At 45.7% G+C, this 19,513-nt stretch overlaps 1 protein-coding gene across 1 annotated transcript in view; it reads right to left on the reverse strand.

The window, feature by feature from the left end:
• Itpr2 (inositol 1,4,5-trisphosphate receptor type 2) overlaps positions 1-19,513 on the reverse strand; it is a 420,430-nt gene that overhangs the window by 189,605 nt on the left and 211,312 nt on the right. The window contains exons 35-37 of the mRNA XM_041632277.1: positions 5,748-5,938; positions 3,771-3,913; positions 2,198-2,306 (exon numbers count right to left, since the gene is read on the reverse strand). Of these exons, the coding sequence (XP_041488211.1) occupies positions 2,198-2,306; positions 3,771-3,913; positions 5,748-5,938 (443 nt within the window). The remainder of the gene's footprint in view (positions 1-2,197; positions 2,307-3,770; positions 3,914-5,747; positions 5,939-19,513) is intronic.

Raw genomic sequence — 19,513 nt, forward strand, 5'->3', positions numbered from 1 at the left:
ATAACTAAGTCCATGTATGTCTGCATGTGTGTGAACCACCTGGGTTTTCTAGAAAAAGAAAGATGGGAGAGAGGGAGGGAGGGAGAGAGGGAGGGAGGGAAGGAGGGAGGGAGGGGGATGGAGGAAAGCTGAACTAGGACAGTGAGGGGGCGTGGGCAGGAAGAACAGATGATTAATTTCAGAGTGAGCAGCTTGGAAGACACTAAAACATTCACCTTCTGAGAGCAGGACCCCCATGCTCCTCCTTTCTTTGAGAGCATTCAGTATTGATCTGTTGTGTCAAACTGGGAAGCTGTCACAAAAACTATGTTGACTTAATTGTTCTGCTTGGGGGCCCTCGTGCACCCATGAAATTGGCTAAGCAGCAGTAGGGCATCGAGGGTTCACAGGAGAACAGCCTACAGATCCTGAGACCCATAACTTATGCCAAAGTGTGTAAGGTTTCCTTCAATCTTATGTCAAAAAACATTTGCTAAAAATTACACTGACCACACTTATCTTAGTTATTTGTTATCCAAATATAGTTTAGACAGTGGAACCTAGCAGAAGGCGTTTGGATTAGTAAACACTTGATTCTAACGGGGCGCATGCATGTGCACGCAGCTGTAGGTGCTGCGCTTCTGCTTCCAGCCATGTTTGTTTTGAGCTGAGTCTCTCACCCAGGAGGCCAGGGACCCCAACAGGCCCTCTGCACCCCAGCTCTGAGAGTACACATGTTTGCCTCATGCCCAGCTTCTCACACTGGTGCTGGGAGCTGAACTCAGGTGCTGGAACAAGGGTGGCAAGAATAACAGCAACAGAACCAGGTCACCAGCCCCTCTGAGGCAGGGTTTGGACAGAGCCAGGCCTCCAGCCCCTCCAAGGCAGGGTTTGGACAGAGCCATGCCTCCAGCCCCTCCAAGGCAGGGTTTGGACAGAGCCATGTCTCCAGCCTCCTCTGAGGCAGGGTTTGGACAGAGCCAGGCCTCCAGCCACTCTGAGGCAGGGTTTGGACAGAGCCAGGCCTCCAGCCCCTCTGATGCAGGTTTGGACAGAGCCAGGCCTCCAGCCCCTCTGAGGCAGGGTTTGGACAGAGCCAGGCCTCCAGCCCCTCTGATGCAGGTTTGGACAGAGCCAGGCCTCCAGCCCCTCTGATGCAGGTTTCAACCGAACCAGGTCTCCAGCCCCTCTGATGCAGGGTTTGGAAGCAAAGCCCTTCATGATGACCACCAACATTCCACTCCATTTCTTTTTCACAAAATGTGCTAAGAAACAAGATCCAATCACCACAGACTTTCTGGAATTAGACAACACATGTATCTACTAACAAAGTTACAGTTTTAAGATATCAGATGATTAGCATTTTGGGAAATACTCCACAAATACACCAAGACACTTCTGTAGAAAATTGAGTTGATGCTTAGCAAAGAATAGGTAGCTAGCCTTCAAAAAAAATGAAGAAAAAAAAAGAAATTTCTCAAGATTTGCATTTTATATTTAAGCCTCTCCCTGTGGGTATTAGAACACTGCTGGCTACCATTTAATGAGCCCCTAAACTGTCCATTTTAGTAACCGATTGGCAATCTATAAGCTGATATTTCTCTGAATACATCTGTGCATCTGTTAATACAGCTAAGAATATAAACCAACTATTCCCTTTTTAAAAAAACAATAACATTATCTCATAAAACTATCAAAAATAACATGGCATAATCCTAACTTAAAAATGCACACCAACATGTACAGACACCCTCTCCATGCTGTTCCACCTTAAATGAAGTCTAAACAACGCATCTCAATCACTCATTACCTCACAAGGCCATTTGGAGACGGGGGGGGGGGGTAGAGCTTAGTGATAGCGCACCTGCACGCAGAGGACCTGAGTTCAATTCCCAGGACCACGAAGGATGTCTTTCAGCCCAATAGTCTGTCGATGGCATCCAAGACAGACTGCAGTGCCATGGGTAAGACAAATGTTCAGGCCAGGACAACCTAAGTTGTTCCTCAGTTCAACACAAAACAGGACAGGAAATGCCACAAAGTTGGGATCATGTAGCTAACGTGAATAACACCCAATTATTATACAACCGATAAGAAGCACTTGGACAATGGCCCATGTCAATACATAGTTACCTGTCCTGGAAATTTTACTTTGTTTCAAATACAAAAAAGAAAGGAAAGCAAGCAAGCCTATTTTTAAGCGCTGAAAGTGAAATACCTCTTCCACGAAGCTGTCCTTCTTCTCCAGCATCTCCCGTAACGTCTGGAGGATCTTAATGCACAGTTTCTCTTCTTTCTCCATCAGTTTCTTTGTGTGATTGATCAGCCTGAAAGCAAAACACGAACCCTTGAAAGGGACACCAGTTTCTCGCCCAAAATATATACAATATGCTACATGGGAATGGGGAATGGGGCTGAGGGCACAAAGTAAATCAGATACATAATGTCTCAAAACTATGCATCAGTTTATAGACTTTGCTGTGGTGTTTATGTCAGGGCTGCTCAGGTTCGGCATGCTCTTCAGAGTGTGTGATACTCTGAGAAGCAGGGAAACTAACATTCTCCTTACCATCACTTTGCTAATATAAAATATTTACAGCAGTCTGCGCCACCCCGTCATTTATTATTTCCCATGCATTGTAGCGCATCAATTATAACATCACCGGTGCAGGTGATACCACACTGTAGTGAGCCTTCCCCCATTCTCTCAGTCTACCACGTACAATATGACATTACTTGGCAGACGTGAGAAGTTGCTGTGGTTGGCATCGTGACAGCTCGAACACTGCTGTAAATCAGACAGGTGCGTGCTCTTTCTCCTACAGTGGTGAAGCATGGGGTTCTAGAACCTTCTAGGATTCTCTATACCGTGAATGTAACCATCCCAGGAGTCGGCACTGAGTGTAACGTTTATAATCAGGACATGTAACTCAGTCCCCATAGATCAAGTTGTGCAGAAACTGAAGGGGATTACAGTTCCCCGTGACATGGCAAGAGCTATGGGATATATCTCTCCATTTAGAATGAGTGCCATGAGATGCAACTGAGACGTCTCTCCCTCTAGCTAGGGCCTGGCTAATGTCCTCAGCCATCAGAGTGGAGGACCTCCTCATTGGCAAGAGGTATTTTTGTTGAGGCTGGTCCCCAACAGAAAGGGTAGAGTATGCATGGAGCATGGACAATAGTCAGCCTGAGCCTCTGGCCATGAATTATTAATAATATCACAAGAGCCTTAGCCTCTGAAGCAGTGGGGTAACCCTTCCCTCTGCCTGGTGTAGGGTCTGCCAAATCACCCCATTTCTTCTCTTTTGGTTTCTCTAATGCAGTCTGCCTCCATTTTCCAAGGGAATTGATGGATTTCAGCTCCTTCAGTCAACTCCCTCCCATCCCCCATGGGCACAGTCTAGACCTCTGCTGACAAGCAGGACTCTGCACTAACAGCAACATCCTGTCTGTGATTTACAATGGGTAGATATTAGCCTCTTACAGCCACAGAGTAGCCTTGTACAGCCATGGAGTAGCCTCGTACAGCCACAGAGTAGCCTCTTACAGCCACAGAGTAGCCTCGTACAGCCACAGAGTATCAGAGATGTAACCTGGGGGCGGGGGTGAGTTCTTATCTCATTTTAATTTATATGACTATGTGCGGCTCGTTTGTGCAATGGAGTTTTCTGGAAAGGTTCAGAGGGTGGGGGCTCTGGATTTTGTGACCCACTAGGAGGGTGAAAAGCAGACTGCTAGAAGCCCTCTCTCTTCTCCACCAGTACCATCCCTGGTCTGGCTTCATTTACTTTGACATGAAGGCTCCACATCTTATCCTGGCGTCGCTTCCCTCTGGGAAGAGCAGCTCCGGACTATACAGCACATCCACAAGCACGGAGAATTCGGCCTGCATCATGGGGCTGAACTGCTGCTCCAGGGAGGCCACGACATCCTAAGACAGACACAGAGTGGTCACACTAGTGCCTTTCCAGACGTGACACGTGGCCACACCATCCTAAGACAGACACAGAGCAGTCACACAAGTGCCTTTCCAGACGTGACACGTGGCCACACCATCCTAAGACAGACACAGAGCAGTCACACGAGTGCCTTTCCAGACGTGACACACGGCCACACCGTCCTAAGACAGACACAGAGCCATCACACTAGTGCCTTTCCAGACGTGACACACGGCCACACCGTCCTAAGACAGACACAGAGCCATCACACGAGTGCCTTTCCAGACGTGACACACAGCCACACTGTCCTAAGACAGACACAGAGCGGTCACACGAGTGCCTTTCCAGCCATGACACATGGCCACGACGTCCTAAGACAGACACAGAGCGATCACACAAGTGCCTTTCCAGACGTGACACGTGGCCACACCATCCTAAGACAGACACAGAGTGGTCACACGAGTGCCTTTCCAGACGTGACACATGGCCACGACGTCCTAAGACAGACACAGAGTGGTCACACGAGTGCCTTTCCAGACGTGACACATGGTCACGACATCCTAAGACAGACACAGAACCAGTCACACGAGTGCCTTTCCAGATGTGACACGTGGCCACACCATCCTAAGACAGACACAGAGCAGTCACACGAGTGCCTTTCCAGACGTGACACATGGTCACGACATCCTAAGACAGACACAGAGCGATCACACGAGTGCCTTTCCAGATGTGACATGTGGCCACACTGTTCTAAGACAGACACAGAGTGGTCACACGAGTTCCTTCCCAGACATGACACATGTAAGAACATTAACCAGGATGGCGATGTGGGAGTTTCATCCAAAATGGACCCTGGTTACCCACACCACCAAATGTTTGCTGTTTACACGTTAGCCCAATCTGGTTTCATTCATTCATTATAGCACGAGGATAAAATGGGTTCATATGAGCCACTGTTCTTATCCAAACTGACTAAGTGGTGGCCACATAAGGGACAGAAATTGGGGTGCAGGTGTACAGCTGCACAGACTAGAGACACACGAGAAGCCAGCCATCCACAGTCGGGGATGGAGGTCTCAGAAAAAACAAGCCACTGATACCTAGATCTGGGACTTCTGCCTCCAGAATCCTAAAAGAGTGTATTTCTGTTTCTTAATGCATTCATCCTATGGTGTTTTAATGCAGCAGCACCAGAAAATGAAAGCCATGGGTCTTTTGCTCACTAGGCCTAAATGTACAGGCCAGACCATGGATGAAGATGTGTAAAAGGAGCTGGTGAAGAAAGGGATTGGCTCATTTGAACCCAAGGAATAGAAGTGAACACTGGAAGATAAACTGAGTCAAAATTATGAAAACTTAATTTATTGCATGTATCATTTATAGGGCGTTATTTTTACGAATTTTTTTATTGACATAATTATCTTGAGATCAAGGGTCACTACTCACTAAGAAACTATCAGAATATGTTGCTATATAACTCGCTAAAAAGTAAGTCAGGACAATCTATCCAGAAACTACTAAAGAGAAGGTGGTGGCAAAGAGCTTTGGAAAAAAACTTTGCCCCAGTAAGAATTGATAATTTCAACCACATTGTTTATATATAACACTGGGTAGCGGTGGCACACTCTTTCAATCTCAGCACTAGGGAGGCAGAGGCAGGTGAATCTCTGTGCATTCAAGGCCATCCTGGTCTACAAAGCGAGTTCCAGGATAGCCAGGGCTACACAGAGAAACCCTGTCTCAGAAAAAACAAAGGTTGTATTATATGACACATTTTAAGAATAGAGAAGCTAGGAAATATTAATATCACTCATGTTCTCGTTATACCTGTAACTTCTCAATGATATTCCTGTAATCCCATGCTGGCCCTCCGAGAGCTTCCTTGAAGCGAGGTCCAGAGCGGGCTGAGAGCCTCCAGCCCATGGCTGCTCTCTGCACTGTACTTGAATGGTTCTTCATGAAGAGTGTGTTCACCTGGCCGTCCAAGTCGACGGGGATCGCAATCCCTCGATTCTTGGCTGAAAGAAAAAGAAAAAAAAAGGTGGGAAACATTTCTCTCTCAATTGGGTTAAAGATTTTAGAAAATGAACAAAGCTCACTAACAAATGTGGAAGAATTTTTTTTTAAAGAAAGGAAGAAGAAAAGCCTAAATCTTTAAACTTTGCCCAGCAATTGTTTTGCATGCTTTCAGGTGAAAAAAGCTTCTGAAATTATTTCAGTTCTTCATACCAATTCATAATGTGTGACTGCTGAACCTTCAAGATCCTATTTGATTTCTTGTGATTAATGTGTGAGGTGGACTCCATTTCCACATCACACAGAAAGCACCCTAACAAGCATGTAGATCTTTACCTTCCCCGATGCCAAAGAAAATAAAAACTCAGACAGAAAACACATAGCCAAGTCCTGCCAAGCTATTAACTCAATAAGAGGGTTATGTGTGTGTTTACGTGTGTAGGCGTGTGCCCACAAAGCTGAATGTGATCAAGTATCTGACGGCAGAAATAGAGAAAAAGGTAAAGGGTATAAGAGAGCTTTCTTGGAAGGTGGCACGTAGTACCTGTCTTTTTTCCTAAGACCCACTGACATATGCATTGTAACAGACTTATGTCTTGTTAATGCTGAGCACTCAGAATGCTTGTCATAAAGAAAATGGAAGGGTTATGGCATTTTTGCTAGACTGAGTAAAGAGGCAACCAGACCACTAGACAAAAACTGACCCATGAAAGATTGGCCTTGGGTTCACTGGGGTCATCTGAGCTACTCAAGAAGCCACCTGAATCATGGGAGAGGAAGGCCCTCTTCCTCTGATTAGAAAACTAGGAAGTCTGATGTAGCTGTTTTCATCCAAAGAAAAGTTAGAGAAACATAAAAATCATCTTAAGAAAGAAGAGTTTCTAACTGTAGGGTACCTGTAATGAAGACTTGCAGATAAGAGTCCCTAACTGTAGAGTATCAAGGTGAAGACTTGCAGAGAAGGGTCCCTAACTGTAGGGTGCCAATGGTCCAGACTTGCAGAGAAGGGTCTCTAACTGTAGAGTACCAACAGTGAAGACTTGCAGAGAAGGGTCCCTAACTGTAGAGTACCAATGGTGAAGACTTGCAGAGAAGGGTCCCTAACTGTAGGGTGCCAATGGTGCAGACCTGCAGAGAAGGGACTCTAACTGTAGAGTACCAACGGTGAAGACTTGCAGAGAAGCAGGGCAGAGCTTGACATGACCCCAGAGATCATCAGACAAAGGGTATATGGAGGGGTATAGGGGGGCAGCTCCAGCAGAGGGGGAAATGCATGGAGACTCCAGGCACCAAGCAAACCCCCCTTTAACACCCACTGTTGTTCCCTGCCTGTCTAATGAATGCACACACATGTGCACACACATGCATGGATGCATGAACACAAAGGGAAGTTCCCATGTCATTTGTCCAGATCTTCTCATAGAATTCCAGGTCAACTTCCTTATTTCTGCAAGGATTATAGACTAGGAATAGACCTTCCAAACTGCCAACCCCCCCCCCCCATCTCAGTCATTACCCATGGCTACATAAAGTCCCAGGGATTGCAAATAAAACCATTAGTACTGAGAACAATGATCTCCTGTGAAAACAGATGATTCCAGGAAACACAAGCAATACCAAATTCTAATTATTGTCCCTAGAAAATCTGAGTAGATGCCACACCTAAAAACTTTTAAAGAGAGAAAAAAAGATCTTGGAAATTAAAATATGATTGTAAAAATAAATCTTTCAAAGACTAACCAAAAAAGAAAAGGATGGGAACAAAAGCAGCCAGCTGGAGAAGGAGGTCATGGAATCATCTAGAAGATAAAGCATAAGAGACTAAAGGGAAAATAAAGAAATATTATGAAATAGTGAGGGCCAATCCAGGAAGATATTGACCTGATAAATGAAGGTCACAAAAGGAAGCAAAAGACACATTCATTGTAAAGAATTAATAAACTAATGAGAGACTGGAGGGATGGCTCAGTGGTTAAGAGCACTGGATGATCTTGCTGGCTGGGATTTGGTTCCCAGCAGCCACGTGGTTCAGCTGCCTCTAACTCCCGTTCCTATGAATCAGATGCCCTCTTCTGGCCACTTAAGGCACTGCATGCCTGTGGTGCACATACAGAAAAGCAAATATACACATAAAAATCAAAATAAACTTTTTAAAGAGAATTTTTTGGTTTCTGAAGCAGGGTGTTAAGTCTCTGAATAAAGAACCAAGTGGTTGCTAATGGGCTTAAAAAGGCATAAAAGTCACACCCTGGTGAAAGTGTAGAATGTTGCCAAGGTCAAACTGTATCCCTAAAAGCAAACTTTGACATCTGAGTTGTCAGCACCTGAAAATGTGACCTTATTTTGCTATAGGGTCTTTATATGTGTCATCAAGATGAAGGTCCTCCTGAATTAGACTCTGCCCTAATCCACACTGACTGTTCCATATCAGAGAGTGAGAAGAGACACAGATGGAGAAACGCCATGTGAAGGTGGAAGAGAGACTAAGTTAGGAGCTCCAAGCCAGCGGTGCCAACAGCCATCAACAAACAGCAAAACTAACAGAAAGGCCAGGGCCAGCCATTGCCTGGAGTTTCTGGAAGAGCCTGGTGCCACCAACACCCAACTGTGAGACCATGATCCTCCAGTACTGTAAGCCACATGTCTCTGCTCTATGAAGTCACTAAGAATGTCAACTTGTGATGGACTAAATGAATACAATGCCAGGTCAGCATAAAAAGCTTAAGGATGTTGAGGAAGAGGAGATTCCTACAAAGCTCAGGTTGGCGCTGAATTCCTGCCTGCGGGGCTGGATGCCAGAAGGGTGGCAGGGGCTGTCCATGGACAAAAGGGTTTGAGAGCAATAACCTGTATACGAGTAAATCTCAAACGTGATCCTCCAATAAGAACATTCCAGAATAGATGCCTGAGAAACTTTTCTCTGAGACTCCTATGCACAAAATACATCGCAGAAGAGAGAAGAATCCAATAAAATGTCAAATGAGCAGAAGAAACTATGGCAACTCAGCCTGAGCTGGAGTGGGAGAACAGCTGGGAGCAGAGGGTGATTTCTCATGACACCTGAGCTAGGGAGCCTCTTCCATCAAAAAATGTTTAGCTCCACAGACCTCACTTCCGTTGCAAATAGTTACATATTTACACATCACAATTTATAAGTTCCAACAGAGAAGAGTTAATTCTATTCCAACGTGGAATGCAAATACCACAAATCACAGCCATGGAAACCAGTAACACATCCGACAAGAAGCAGAGAGAAAAGGAGTGTGGAGTGGGGGGGCAGCATTTCCTTATGATGTCTTGTGAAAGGACATACAGTAGTAGTGTAAAAGGGGAGAGAGAGGAGGGGAAGAGGGAGAACACAGGAGGGAAGAGGAGGGGAGAGGAGGGAGAGAGGAGAGGAGGGGAGAGGAAGAGAGAGAACAGAGCAGGGAAGAAGAGGTGAAACGAGGGTGAGCATAGGAGACTGAAGAAGAGAGAGGAGGAAAAGGAGATGGAGGAGGAAGAAAGGAGATGAGGTGAGGGGGGAGATGAAGAGAAAAGAGATGGGAGAGAGAAGAGAGATGGAAATAGGGAAAGAGAGAGAGGCTAGCAAGATAGAAGGGAAGAGGGTAAAAGAGGGAGACAGAGAGAGGAAGAGAGGGGGAGAAAAGGGAGGAGAGGTGGTAAAGAAGACAAGTAGAGAGGGAGAAGAAGGGAAAGAGGTAACAGAAGGTAACGAAAAAGAGAGAAACAGAATAAGAATCCAACTTCCTTACACATAGCGAGGGAAATACTAGACAGAACTGTCCCGCTGATGAAAATTCTCCATTAGAAAAGTACAATCAAACACTCCTCTGAAACAAGCAGTTTGTGCTGGCAACACAGAGCCAGGAACCAACTTAAGCACCAGTCCCAGCTGAAGGCCTAGGAACGCTGGCAGCTGGGAGCAGCCCTCCCGACCCAGTGCTCTGCTGCCCAGATCCTAAAACAGACTCCTGCTGCCCCTGATCAATCTCCCTTTGAAGCACACCACGTCTGTCCACAACCACTGCCCACATCCTAAAACAGACTCCTGCTGCCCCTGATCAATCTCCCTTTGAAGCACACCACATCTGTCCACAACCACTGCCCACGCTGCACCATGGCACCTGAAGGACAGGCACCCTCCACACTGTTGAGCAATGCATGGTTTTGTAGGTACTTATCTCCCTCCACAGCACAACTCCACTGAGACTTTTGCTCTTCCCCGTTGAAAGGAGCTGCGGGCTGTGTTCCTGCCACCCGGCTCCTGGCTGCCTGGCTAGCTTATGCCCCAAAATAACAACACACAAATTGTATTCATTTAAACACTGCTTGGCCCATTAGCTCTAGCCTCGATGTGTGTAGCACCACGAGGTGGCGACTTACCAGGAGGATTTTAGCCTACGTCCATCTTGGGTTGGAGCTTCATTGCATCTGTCTCAGAGAGGAGAGCTATGGCGTCTGAGCTCACTTCCTCTTCCTCCCAGCATTCTGTTCTGTTTACTCCACCCACCTATGTTCTAACCTATCAGGCCAAGCAGTTTCTTTATTAATTAACCAATGAAAGCAACAGATTAATATGACACTCCCACATCATTTCCCCTTTTTCTGTTTAAACAAAAAAAGAAGGCTTTAACTTTAACATAGCAAAATTACATATAACAAAACAGTTATCAAGTAAGAATTACAGTTACAATATTTATATCTATTTTATCTTTTATCATAACAAAGGAAAACAACTATAACTATCTATCTATTTTTCAACGGCATCAAAGACTCCAGAAGGATAAAATATTGCCTAAGTAAACAAGTAAGAAACTTCCAAAACTCTAGAAGTGACAGAGACAGTAACCCAAAATTCTTTTGTACCACTGGGGCATCCATCTTTTCTTTATTAATTAACCAATGAAAGCAACAGATTGATATGACACTCCCACATCACTTTCCTGGCCATTTCCCGCATAAGCAGCAACTGCTTTGCACGTCTGAGTGACCACTGCCCAACCAACCTTGTAAGCTCCTGGCTCCCTTCACAGCGCACTGCCGCTTAAACCCTGCGCTCATGGCCCATTCATGGGGCAGATGCATGAGGCGGCCCCCACCGTCGAGGGACAGCTGCTAAGAATACAGCAGATAGGGCTAGAGAGATGGCTGAGGGGTTCAGAGTACACACTTCCAGAGGGTCTGAGTTCAATTCTCAGAACCCAGGTTGCCCTCCCCTGGCTTCCATGGTCTGTGCTCATGTGCACAAACTCACACCCATGACACACACAGATATACATGATTTAAAACAACAATAAAAATATTACGACACAGGAAACACTGTGGCAACGCTTTTCTCACGACATCCGTGGACACTTAGTTTAATGAGTCTATGCCTGTGGGTGCCCACAGCAGCACCTGCTCACCCAGGACCCATCTGTGAGCCACTGCTCCATACCCTCTTCCATGGAGGCACCTGGAGGGAAAGATGAAGAAACTCCACCAGCCCGGAGTGTCAGATTTTTCTCTTCCCCAAGCTATAAGACTGTTTTAGGTCCAGGGTCCTAACTTGACGTGGACTGTACCGTATGAACTCCAGGTAAAATAAGCCACTCTCCCAGGCCTGGATGTGAACTGTAGCCAAAGGTTAAACCAGACCTGGATGTTAACTGTAGCCAAAGGTTAAACCAGGCCTGGATGTGAACTGTAGCCATGGTTAAACCAGGCCTGGATGTGAACTATAGCCAAAGGTTAAACCAGGCCTGGATGCGAACTGTAGCCCACAGCTAAACCAGGCCTGGATGTGATCTGTAGCCAAAGGTTAAACCAGACCTGGATGTGATCTGTAGCCAGGGCTAAACCAGGCCTGGATGTGAACTGTAGCCAAAGGTTAAACCAGGCCTGGATGCGAACTGTAGCCAAAGGTTAAACCAGGCCTGGATGTGAACTGTAGCCATGGTTAAACCAGGCCTGGGTGTGAACTGTAGCCAGGGTTAAACCAGGCCTGGGTGTGAACTGTAGCCAGGGTTAAACCAGGCCTGGATGCGAACTGTAGCCATGGTTAAACCAGGCCTGGGTGTGAACTGTAGCCAAAGGTTAAACCAGGCCTGGATGTGAACTGTAGACATGGTTAAACCAGGCCTGGGTGTGAACTGTAGCCATGGTTAAACCAGGCCTGGATATGATCTGTAGCCAGGGCTAAACCAGGCCTGGATGTGAACTGTAGCCATGGTTAAACCAGGCCTGGGTGTGAACTGTAGCCAGGGTTAAACCAGGCCTGGATGTGAACTGTAGCCATGGTTAAACCAGGCCTGGGTGTGAACTGTAGCCAGGGCTAAACCAGGCCTGGGTGTGAACTGTAGCCAGGGTTAAACCAGGCCTGGGTGTGAACTGTAGCCATGGTTAAACCAGGCCTGGGTGTGAACTGTAGCCAGGGTTAAACCAGGCCTGGGTGTGAACTGTAGCCAGGGCTAAATCGTGCCTTTGAAGCTATGAAAGAAGATTAACCCTGCAATTGAGTAAAATGCATTTGAGTTAAAATAAGCTAAGTGTCCACACAACAATGACAACCATTTGAAGGGTGGGAACACATCTCTGTGGTAGCAAACATGCCCAGCATACACGAAGCTCTTGGTTTGTTCCCCAGTACTTCAAGACAAGAACAAATTAAATTTTAAAATTAACAAACTCTACAAACATGACCCAAAATAGGTCCTCTGTTCTGTCAAAATAATACAGATATTAATTTGAAATCAAAACAGAAACTACTGAGTTAGATTTCCATAGCTTATTTAAAAGGCTCTGGGAGTGGTGGTCAGAAAGGAGGGCCGGGATTAGAAAAAGCATTTCTTTTATCTTGTTTCCAAGAGCACTAAGTATGAAAACATCATTTTCAAGTCAAAACCACGATCAAAACTGAGTCAAAAGCCATCAAGCTAGAAACATTTTGGGAGCTGTGTTGTCTACACAGCCGGGTAAATCCCCACAGCTAACAGCAGCAAGCAGCCAACTTGGTCTGCTCTGCCTGCCATTCTCCACGCCTACAGCGTGTGACAAGGTCAGATGAAGGTTCTTATAAAGAGGAGCTCCTACAACACATGGGCACAGGAGACCACTTCTTACATACAACCCCAGCAGCACAGACATTAAGGACCTCATTGAATAAATGGGACCTCCTGAGACTGAGAAGCTTCTGTAAAGCAAAGGACACTGTCGCTAAGACACAAAGGCAACCCACTAACTGGGAGAAGATCTTCACCAACCCCGCAACTGACAAAGGTCTGATCTCCAAAATATATAAAGAACTCAAGAAACTAGACTGTAAAAGGCTAACCAACCCAATTATAAAATGGGGCATTGAGCTGAACAGAGAATTCTCAACAGAAGAACTTCAAATGGCCAAAAGACACTTAAGGTCATGCTCAACTTCCTTAGCGATCAGGGAAATGCAAATCAAGACAACTTTAAGATACCATCTTACACCTGTCAGAATGGCGAAAATCAAAAACACCAATGATAGCCTTTGTTGGAGAAAGGGGTACACTCATCCATTGCTGGTGGGAATGCAAACTTGTGCAACCACTTTGGAAAGCAGTGTGGCGGTTTCTCAGGAAATTCGGGATCAACTTACCCCTGGACCCCGCAATACCACTCTTGGGAATATACCCAAGAGAGGCCTTATCATACAACAAAAGTATATGCTCTACTATGTTCATAGCAGCATTGTTTGTCATAGCCAGAACCTGGAAACAACCTAGATGCCCTTCAATGGAAGAATGGATGAAGAAAGTATGGAATATATACATATTAGAGTATTACTCAGCAGTAAGAAACAAGGACTTCTTGAATTTTGCATACAAATGGATGGAAATAGAAAACACTATCCTGAGTGAGGTAAGCCAGACACAAAAAGAGGAACATGGGATGTACTCACTCATATTTGGTTTCTAGCCATAAACCAAGGACATTGAGCCTATAATTAGTGATCCTAGAGAAGCTAAATAAGGAGAACCCAAAGAAAAACATATAGGCATCCTCCTGAATATTAACCTTCAGCAAGCGACGAAAGGAGACAGAGACAAAGACCCACATTGGAGCACAGGACTGAATTCTCAAGGTCCAAATCAGGAGCAGAAGGAGAGAGAGCACGAGCAAGGAACTCAGGACCATGAGGGGTGCACCCACACACTGAGACAATGGGGATGTTCTACTGGGAACTCACCAAGACCAGCTGGCCTGGGTCTGGAAAAGCCTGGGATAAAACCGGACTCTTTGAACATAACGGACAATGAGGACTACTGAGAACTCAAGAACAATGGCACTGGGTTTCTGATCCTACTGCACGTACTGGCTTTGTGGGAGCCTAGGCAGTTTGGATGCTCAACTTACTAGACCTGGATGGAGGTGGGGGGTTCCTTGGACTTCCCACAGGACAGGGAACCCTGATTGCTTTTCGGGCTGGGGGGGGGACTTAATTAGGGGAGGGGGAGGGAAATGGGAGGCGGTGGCTGGGAAGAGACAGAAATCTTTAATAAATAAATAAATTTAAAAAAAATAGCTCAGATAACAATAAAAAAATTTTAAAGTGTAAAACCCTAAGTAAAGCTGCAGACTTGAAAGTGGCCTTTCTAGCAATCTAGGAGATCACTGAGGTACGAAGAGATTAGGCTGTGCAAGTATGTGTTAGAGTGGCCGCTCTAATCTAACTGTGTTTTTATTTGTGAGTTATTGAAAGAAATGAATTTTTATGAGAAATGAATTTTTGTTTACCTTAAACATTATGATTGTATCCCTTATTCAATACCAAATATATTTGATAAAAATAAAAAAAAAAAAGAGGAGCTCCTCTTGGGCCAACGAGTCTGCTCTGCCTGCCATTCTCCATGCCTACAGCGTGTGACAAGGTCAGATGAAGGTTCTTATAAAGAGGTGCTCCTCTTGGGCCTCTAAGTCAGAACACTGCCTGGCTGAGGACATGTCTGCCGTCAGAGGACAGGCATCTGAGTCCCTAAGGAACGAGTGGGAGAGGAGGGAGCCACTGCCTGTGCACCTGGCTTTGGGGGACCTCTGCGTTCTCATGAGTGAGCCACCTATATCCACGGGTATTTTTAGTACATGGCAAACATCCTAATTAGCCCTATAAATCCTGAAATTTCCTGGATATGACAAGTCTTTTCAGGGGCTTTAAGATAGAATCAAAATCTATTTTTAATTATAATTCATTAAATATTGTGTGCTAGGTGAATGTTTTTAATTAGCAGAAACCACGGATGGTATCTGCCAGACCAAACCCTCTGAAAACACATACAGGTCCATGATAGGTGCCATGGGGAAAAATTCTTGGACGTGCACACTGACGGGTGTGGGGAAGGTGAGCAAGAAGAGTGAGCACTAATTAGAAAACTGTGGTTGGCTGTCAGTCCATCCGAGCCAGAACGGCTGGAACTGTAGGACGAAGGTGTGGGTGGGAGCTGCACCCGTTCTCCAGCACACCCACGTCTGTGATAAATCCGTGTGTGTGTGTCTGTGGGTGTGTGTTCATCGGTGCAAGGATCTGTATGTGCGCACATGCGTGTGTAGCGGTCAGAAGACAGCTGTGTTTCCTCAGTCTACACCTCCCTCTGGTAGGCAGGGTCTCTCACTAGCCTGGAATTTGGAGAGTAGCCTAGGTGGGCTGGCCAATAAGCCCCAGGGGTCCACCAACCTCTGCCTCCCTGGTACTGGGATTCCAGGCACAGGCCACAATGCCACAGCATTTTTATATGGCTTTAGAGACTGAGCTCGGGACATTCTGCATGTGCTTCACTCTCTGAGCTATTTCCCCAGCCCACTGGAGTATTTACACAGGGAAAACGTTGAACGTATGGATACACGCTTCCTTGTGAACTCAACTCTACCACATGGACGCACGACCCATTAATCCTCTACTTGAACAAAGCTATACTTCTTATGGCCACTCAGGAATGAGACTTGGAGGCCTGGCTAGTCATCTGGAAAGATAAACTTGAGTGGAGCCCATACCACGAAAGCTGTATGTAAATGCAGTGTATTCTAGGTATTCAAAGCGTCTCTCCCTTCCTCTACCTCCCTTTTTCTCTCTGTCTCCCTCCCTCCCTCTCTCCTTCCATCCCTTCCCCTTTCTGCATTTTCCTCACCCTGTGAGACAGGAGAAACTCACAGTCTTTATGGCCTCCCTCAGCCTTCTGAGTGCAGAGGAGAGCATTGCTCACCTCCAGGGAGCACACGGCTTTTCACAACAACACCCAAAAGATGCAAACAAATCAAAATATGAAAATTCTCTGAGAATTAACAGCACCTCAGAGTGGCAAAAACTCTTCTGAGGATGAAATTAAACCTTCAAAGAAGCGGACTGGGATAAGAGCTCAGGCAGCAAAGTGCATTGCTCGTTAAATCCCCTCCGCCAGAGCAAGCCTAGCATGGCGGTGTGCACACAAAACCCCAGCACTGGGGAGACAGAGACAGGAGGAGCCCTGGGCTCCCTGGCCAGCCTGCCTCACCTACCTGGCAAGTTCCAGACCAAGGGAGAACCCATCTAAAAGACAAGTTACTCTCTGAGCTAAACACACCTGCTCACACAGGAACATGTGCATAAGCTTCCACAAACCAAAAAGCCCCAGAAGAATTATAAATCCCTTATGCTAGGAAATAAAATTGCAATGACATTTTAAGAAAACTGGTCACCAAATAGTCAAAAGTCTCATTTCCCAACATGTAAGGGTTGAACTCAAAGCACAAGAAGGGCCCTGTTCACAGGAAAGGAAATACCAACAGCTCATTCCCTGTCCATAGAAGAGAAAAACACATTAAAACTGTAACAATATGACGAAATCCAAACAGGAAGTGAAGGAGAAGGGTTCTCTGGCATGGCTGGTGGGTTAACAACACCCCTGGGAGAGCAGTTGTCACAACACAGAAGGTCCACTCTCAGGCTTCAGCTCTGTTCCCTCATGTGAGAGGTGACCGCAGACATCAGATGTTTAAAACAGGGTGAGGTCGGGTTAGCGCCACGCAAAGGCTGTTGAGCCACGGGAACGCGCGTTCACTTCTCGGCATCATGCACTTTACTCTTGCAAACATCACAGACCTTGCTCTGAGTGCCAAGAAAGGCTCTAGAACTTTCAACAGGTAAGCTGACAAGTTGTATCTACTCTAGAAATTCCCTGGGGGCGAAGTATGTTTGATAGAGTGGATTTACTTCAGCTACAATGATACCTTCTAGATAGTGAGGAATCACTAAACAATCAGTTAAACTAATAAGCGAAAAGTGTTTATAAAATAATATGCTATATTATAACTTATTGCAAGTAATTGTTTTATAAAACAATGGATTTTAAGAAGGTTATTTTGTTTTGATTCAGCATTTGCTTTCCTGGGGCCTCTCTTTTGCATTGTTCAGGATGGAAGCCAGGGACCTGCACACAGGAGGTAGCTAAGGGGTAGCCTGAGCTACTAATGAAGATGTAAAACCATAATCACAAGACTACATGACGTCAAACCCCTTAGACTCCCACTACAATGCCCCCAGCAAATTCAAATAGACATTTATTTAATACAGACTCTCTAAAGGGTTAACGGGTTTACATTTCTTTCATTTTGAGAATGATTGGCTTGAAGTTCGTGTTCATTAGGCAAAGCATTTGTAAGAGACATTTCCTGCAGTTTCCTTGTGGAAAATCAATAGTGTGGCCAAACAGCCACCCAATATGAATCCCCCCAGATCACAGGCCAATTATGAAGCGCATGGGCAGAATTCTTTCCTAAGTGAAATTATATGGAAGTCATTTGTAGATGTGCTTGCTGGAAGCGTTTCTGCATTTCATGCGTTTTACAGGAACAGGTAAACTGAGGAAAGGCGTCTAACCCTGCGTGGCTAGAGATTCCCATGGCCTTGACATTCCTCAGCACTCAGCAAGCCCTTAATACTCGCAGGGAGGGAAGGGCCAACTGAGAGAGTGGTCCTCCTGTCTTCTTACCGCCTTCTGCATTCAGTGCACACTAGAGGAAGAGGATGAAGTGGTTTGGATGAGAGACAGGTTGAGGTAATAGTACCAGAGAGCGCTTGAGAAACAGGTGTTTCACACAGGTAAACTATAATTGATATTTGCATGTAGAAGGAATGTGTTTGCCAATTCATAAATGCATCAAAATGCATCCCCGACCTTGTGATATTTTACACATAGATTATTCTGTATTCTCTTAAATATCAAATATTCTTAAATGTTTAATATGTGCCAAATTTCAGTGTTGCTACGCATTTGGAAAGAAAGCTGAAGTAGAAAAGGTAGTGCATGTGAGCGGAAAAGCTTCACACGCGTGCCGCCCAGGGCTGGACTTCACGAGAGGCCACTCTTGGAGACTGCCGATGTCTCAGGAGACCTGACCTAACCAGAGGGGGTGGTGACTGGGCTCAGAAACAGGTCAGTTTCCAAGACAGAAGGGAGATTCCCAGCAGCCCACCACAGCACACCATGGTGTCCCCTGCTTTCCCGCTGTACAGAAAGGAACACAGAAACAGCTGGTTCTCTCTGGGCCCTGCCTCTGCCGTCCTCAGTCCTTCTCTGCCTGTGAAGCCCCAGCCTGCGCTCAATCATAGGAACAGTGATTCTGTTTATGAGGAGATGCCTGATCTAGAACTGCACGCAGGTTAATGTGACCTTTAGCTCACACTTGCTGTCAGGTTGCCTTCTGATACCAGCCAAGGGAAAGTCACCGTAGTCCATAGATGGTCCTAAGTCAACACACACCTGTTGTGGGGGCTAACATCTCACTGTTAACAGGACTTAGAAACTCTAGAAGACACTTTGGAGGTGCCTGTGGGGTGTTTCCAGAGATGCTTAACCAGTGTAGCACCAGCCTGTCAGCTGGGGACCCCAGCTGAATAAAAAGGAGAAAAGCGGAGCCACCAGCACTCGTCTCTCTGCTTCCTGGCTGTGGTGCAAGGTGGTCACAGCTAGAGACACCCTTGTCACCATGCCTGCCCCACCACAATGGACCAGGCAAGGACACGTCCCACCCTTTCCACCTCACACTGCTTCTGTGGAGAGCTCTGTCACGGTGATGAGAAAGTAACGAATACATTCATCATCTTGGTTATCAGAAGTAGGTTTGCAGGCCCTGAGGGCAAGGGCCACGAAGATGCTGTTTCCAGAGTCTCCACTCTGAGTGGGGTAAACAGCAGAGTCAGAGAAACAAGAGATTTCAAACAGCAACAAGGAGCAGGAAGGGAAAAAATCTTATATGAAGATGTTTACATATGATTGATCTATATGGCTGAAAAGAAACTATGAAGATATGATAACACGGTATGAGGTTATATGGCATAAAATGATGGTGTGAAGGGCTAGGAGATGATACTATAAGGTGACAATATATGGATATATGATATGATATGAAGATACGCTATGATTGTAAGTCATGATGTGATATGATAATATGATAATTGTGTGACAGTAGAAGATGATATGGTAATATAAAATTACATGATATGCATATACATGATAATATATGATAAGATGATGATATACCATGATGATACATACAGTATGATGACATGAAGATGATGTTGCATGAGTTCT

This window comes from Microtus oregoni, unplaced genomic scaffold (genome assembly GCF_018167655.1).
Source record: "Microtus oregoni isolate MIOR12 unplaced genomic scaffold, Mior012 000002F_ref0000024, whole genome shotgun sequence".
Lineage (NCBI taxonomy): Eukaryota > Metazoa > Chordata > Mammalia > Rodentia > Cricetidae > Microtus > Microtus oregoni.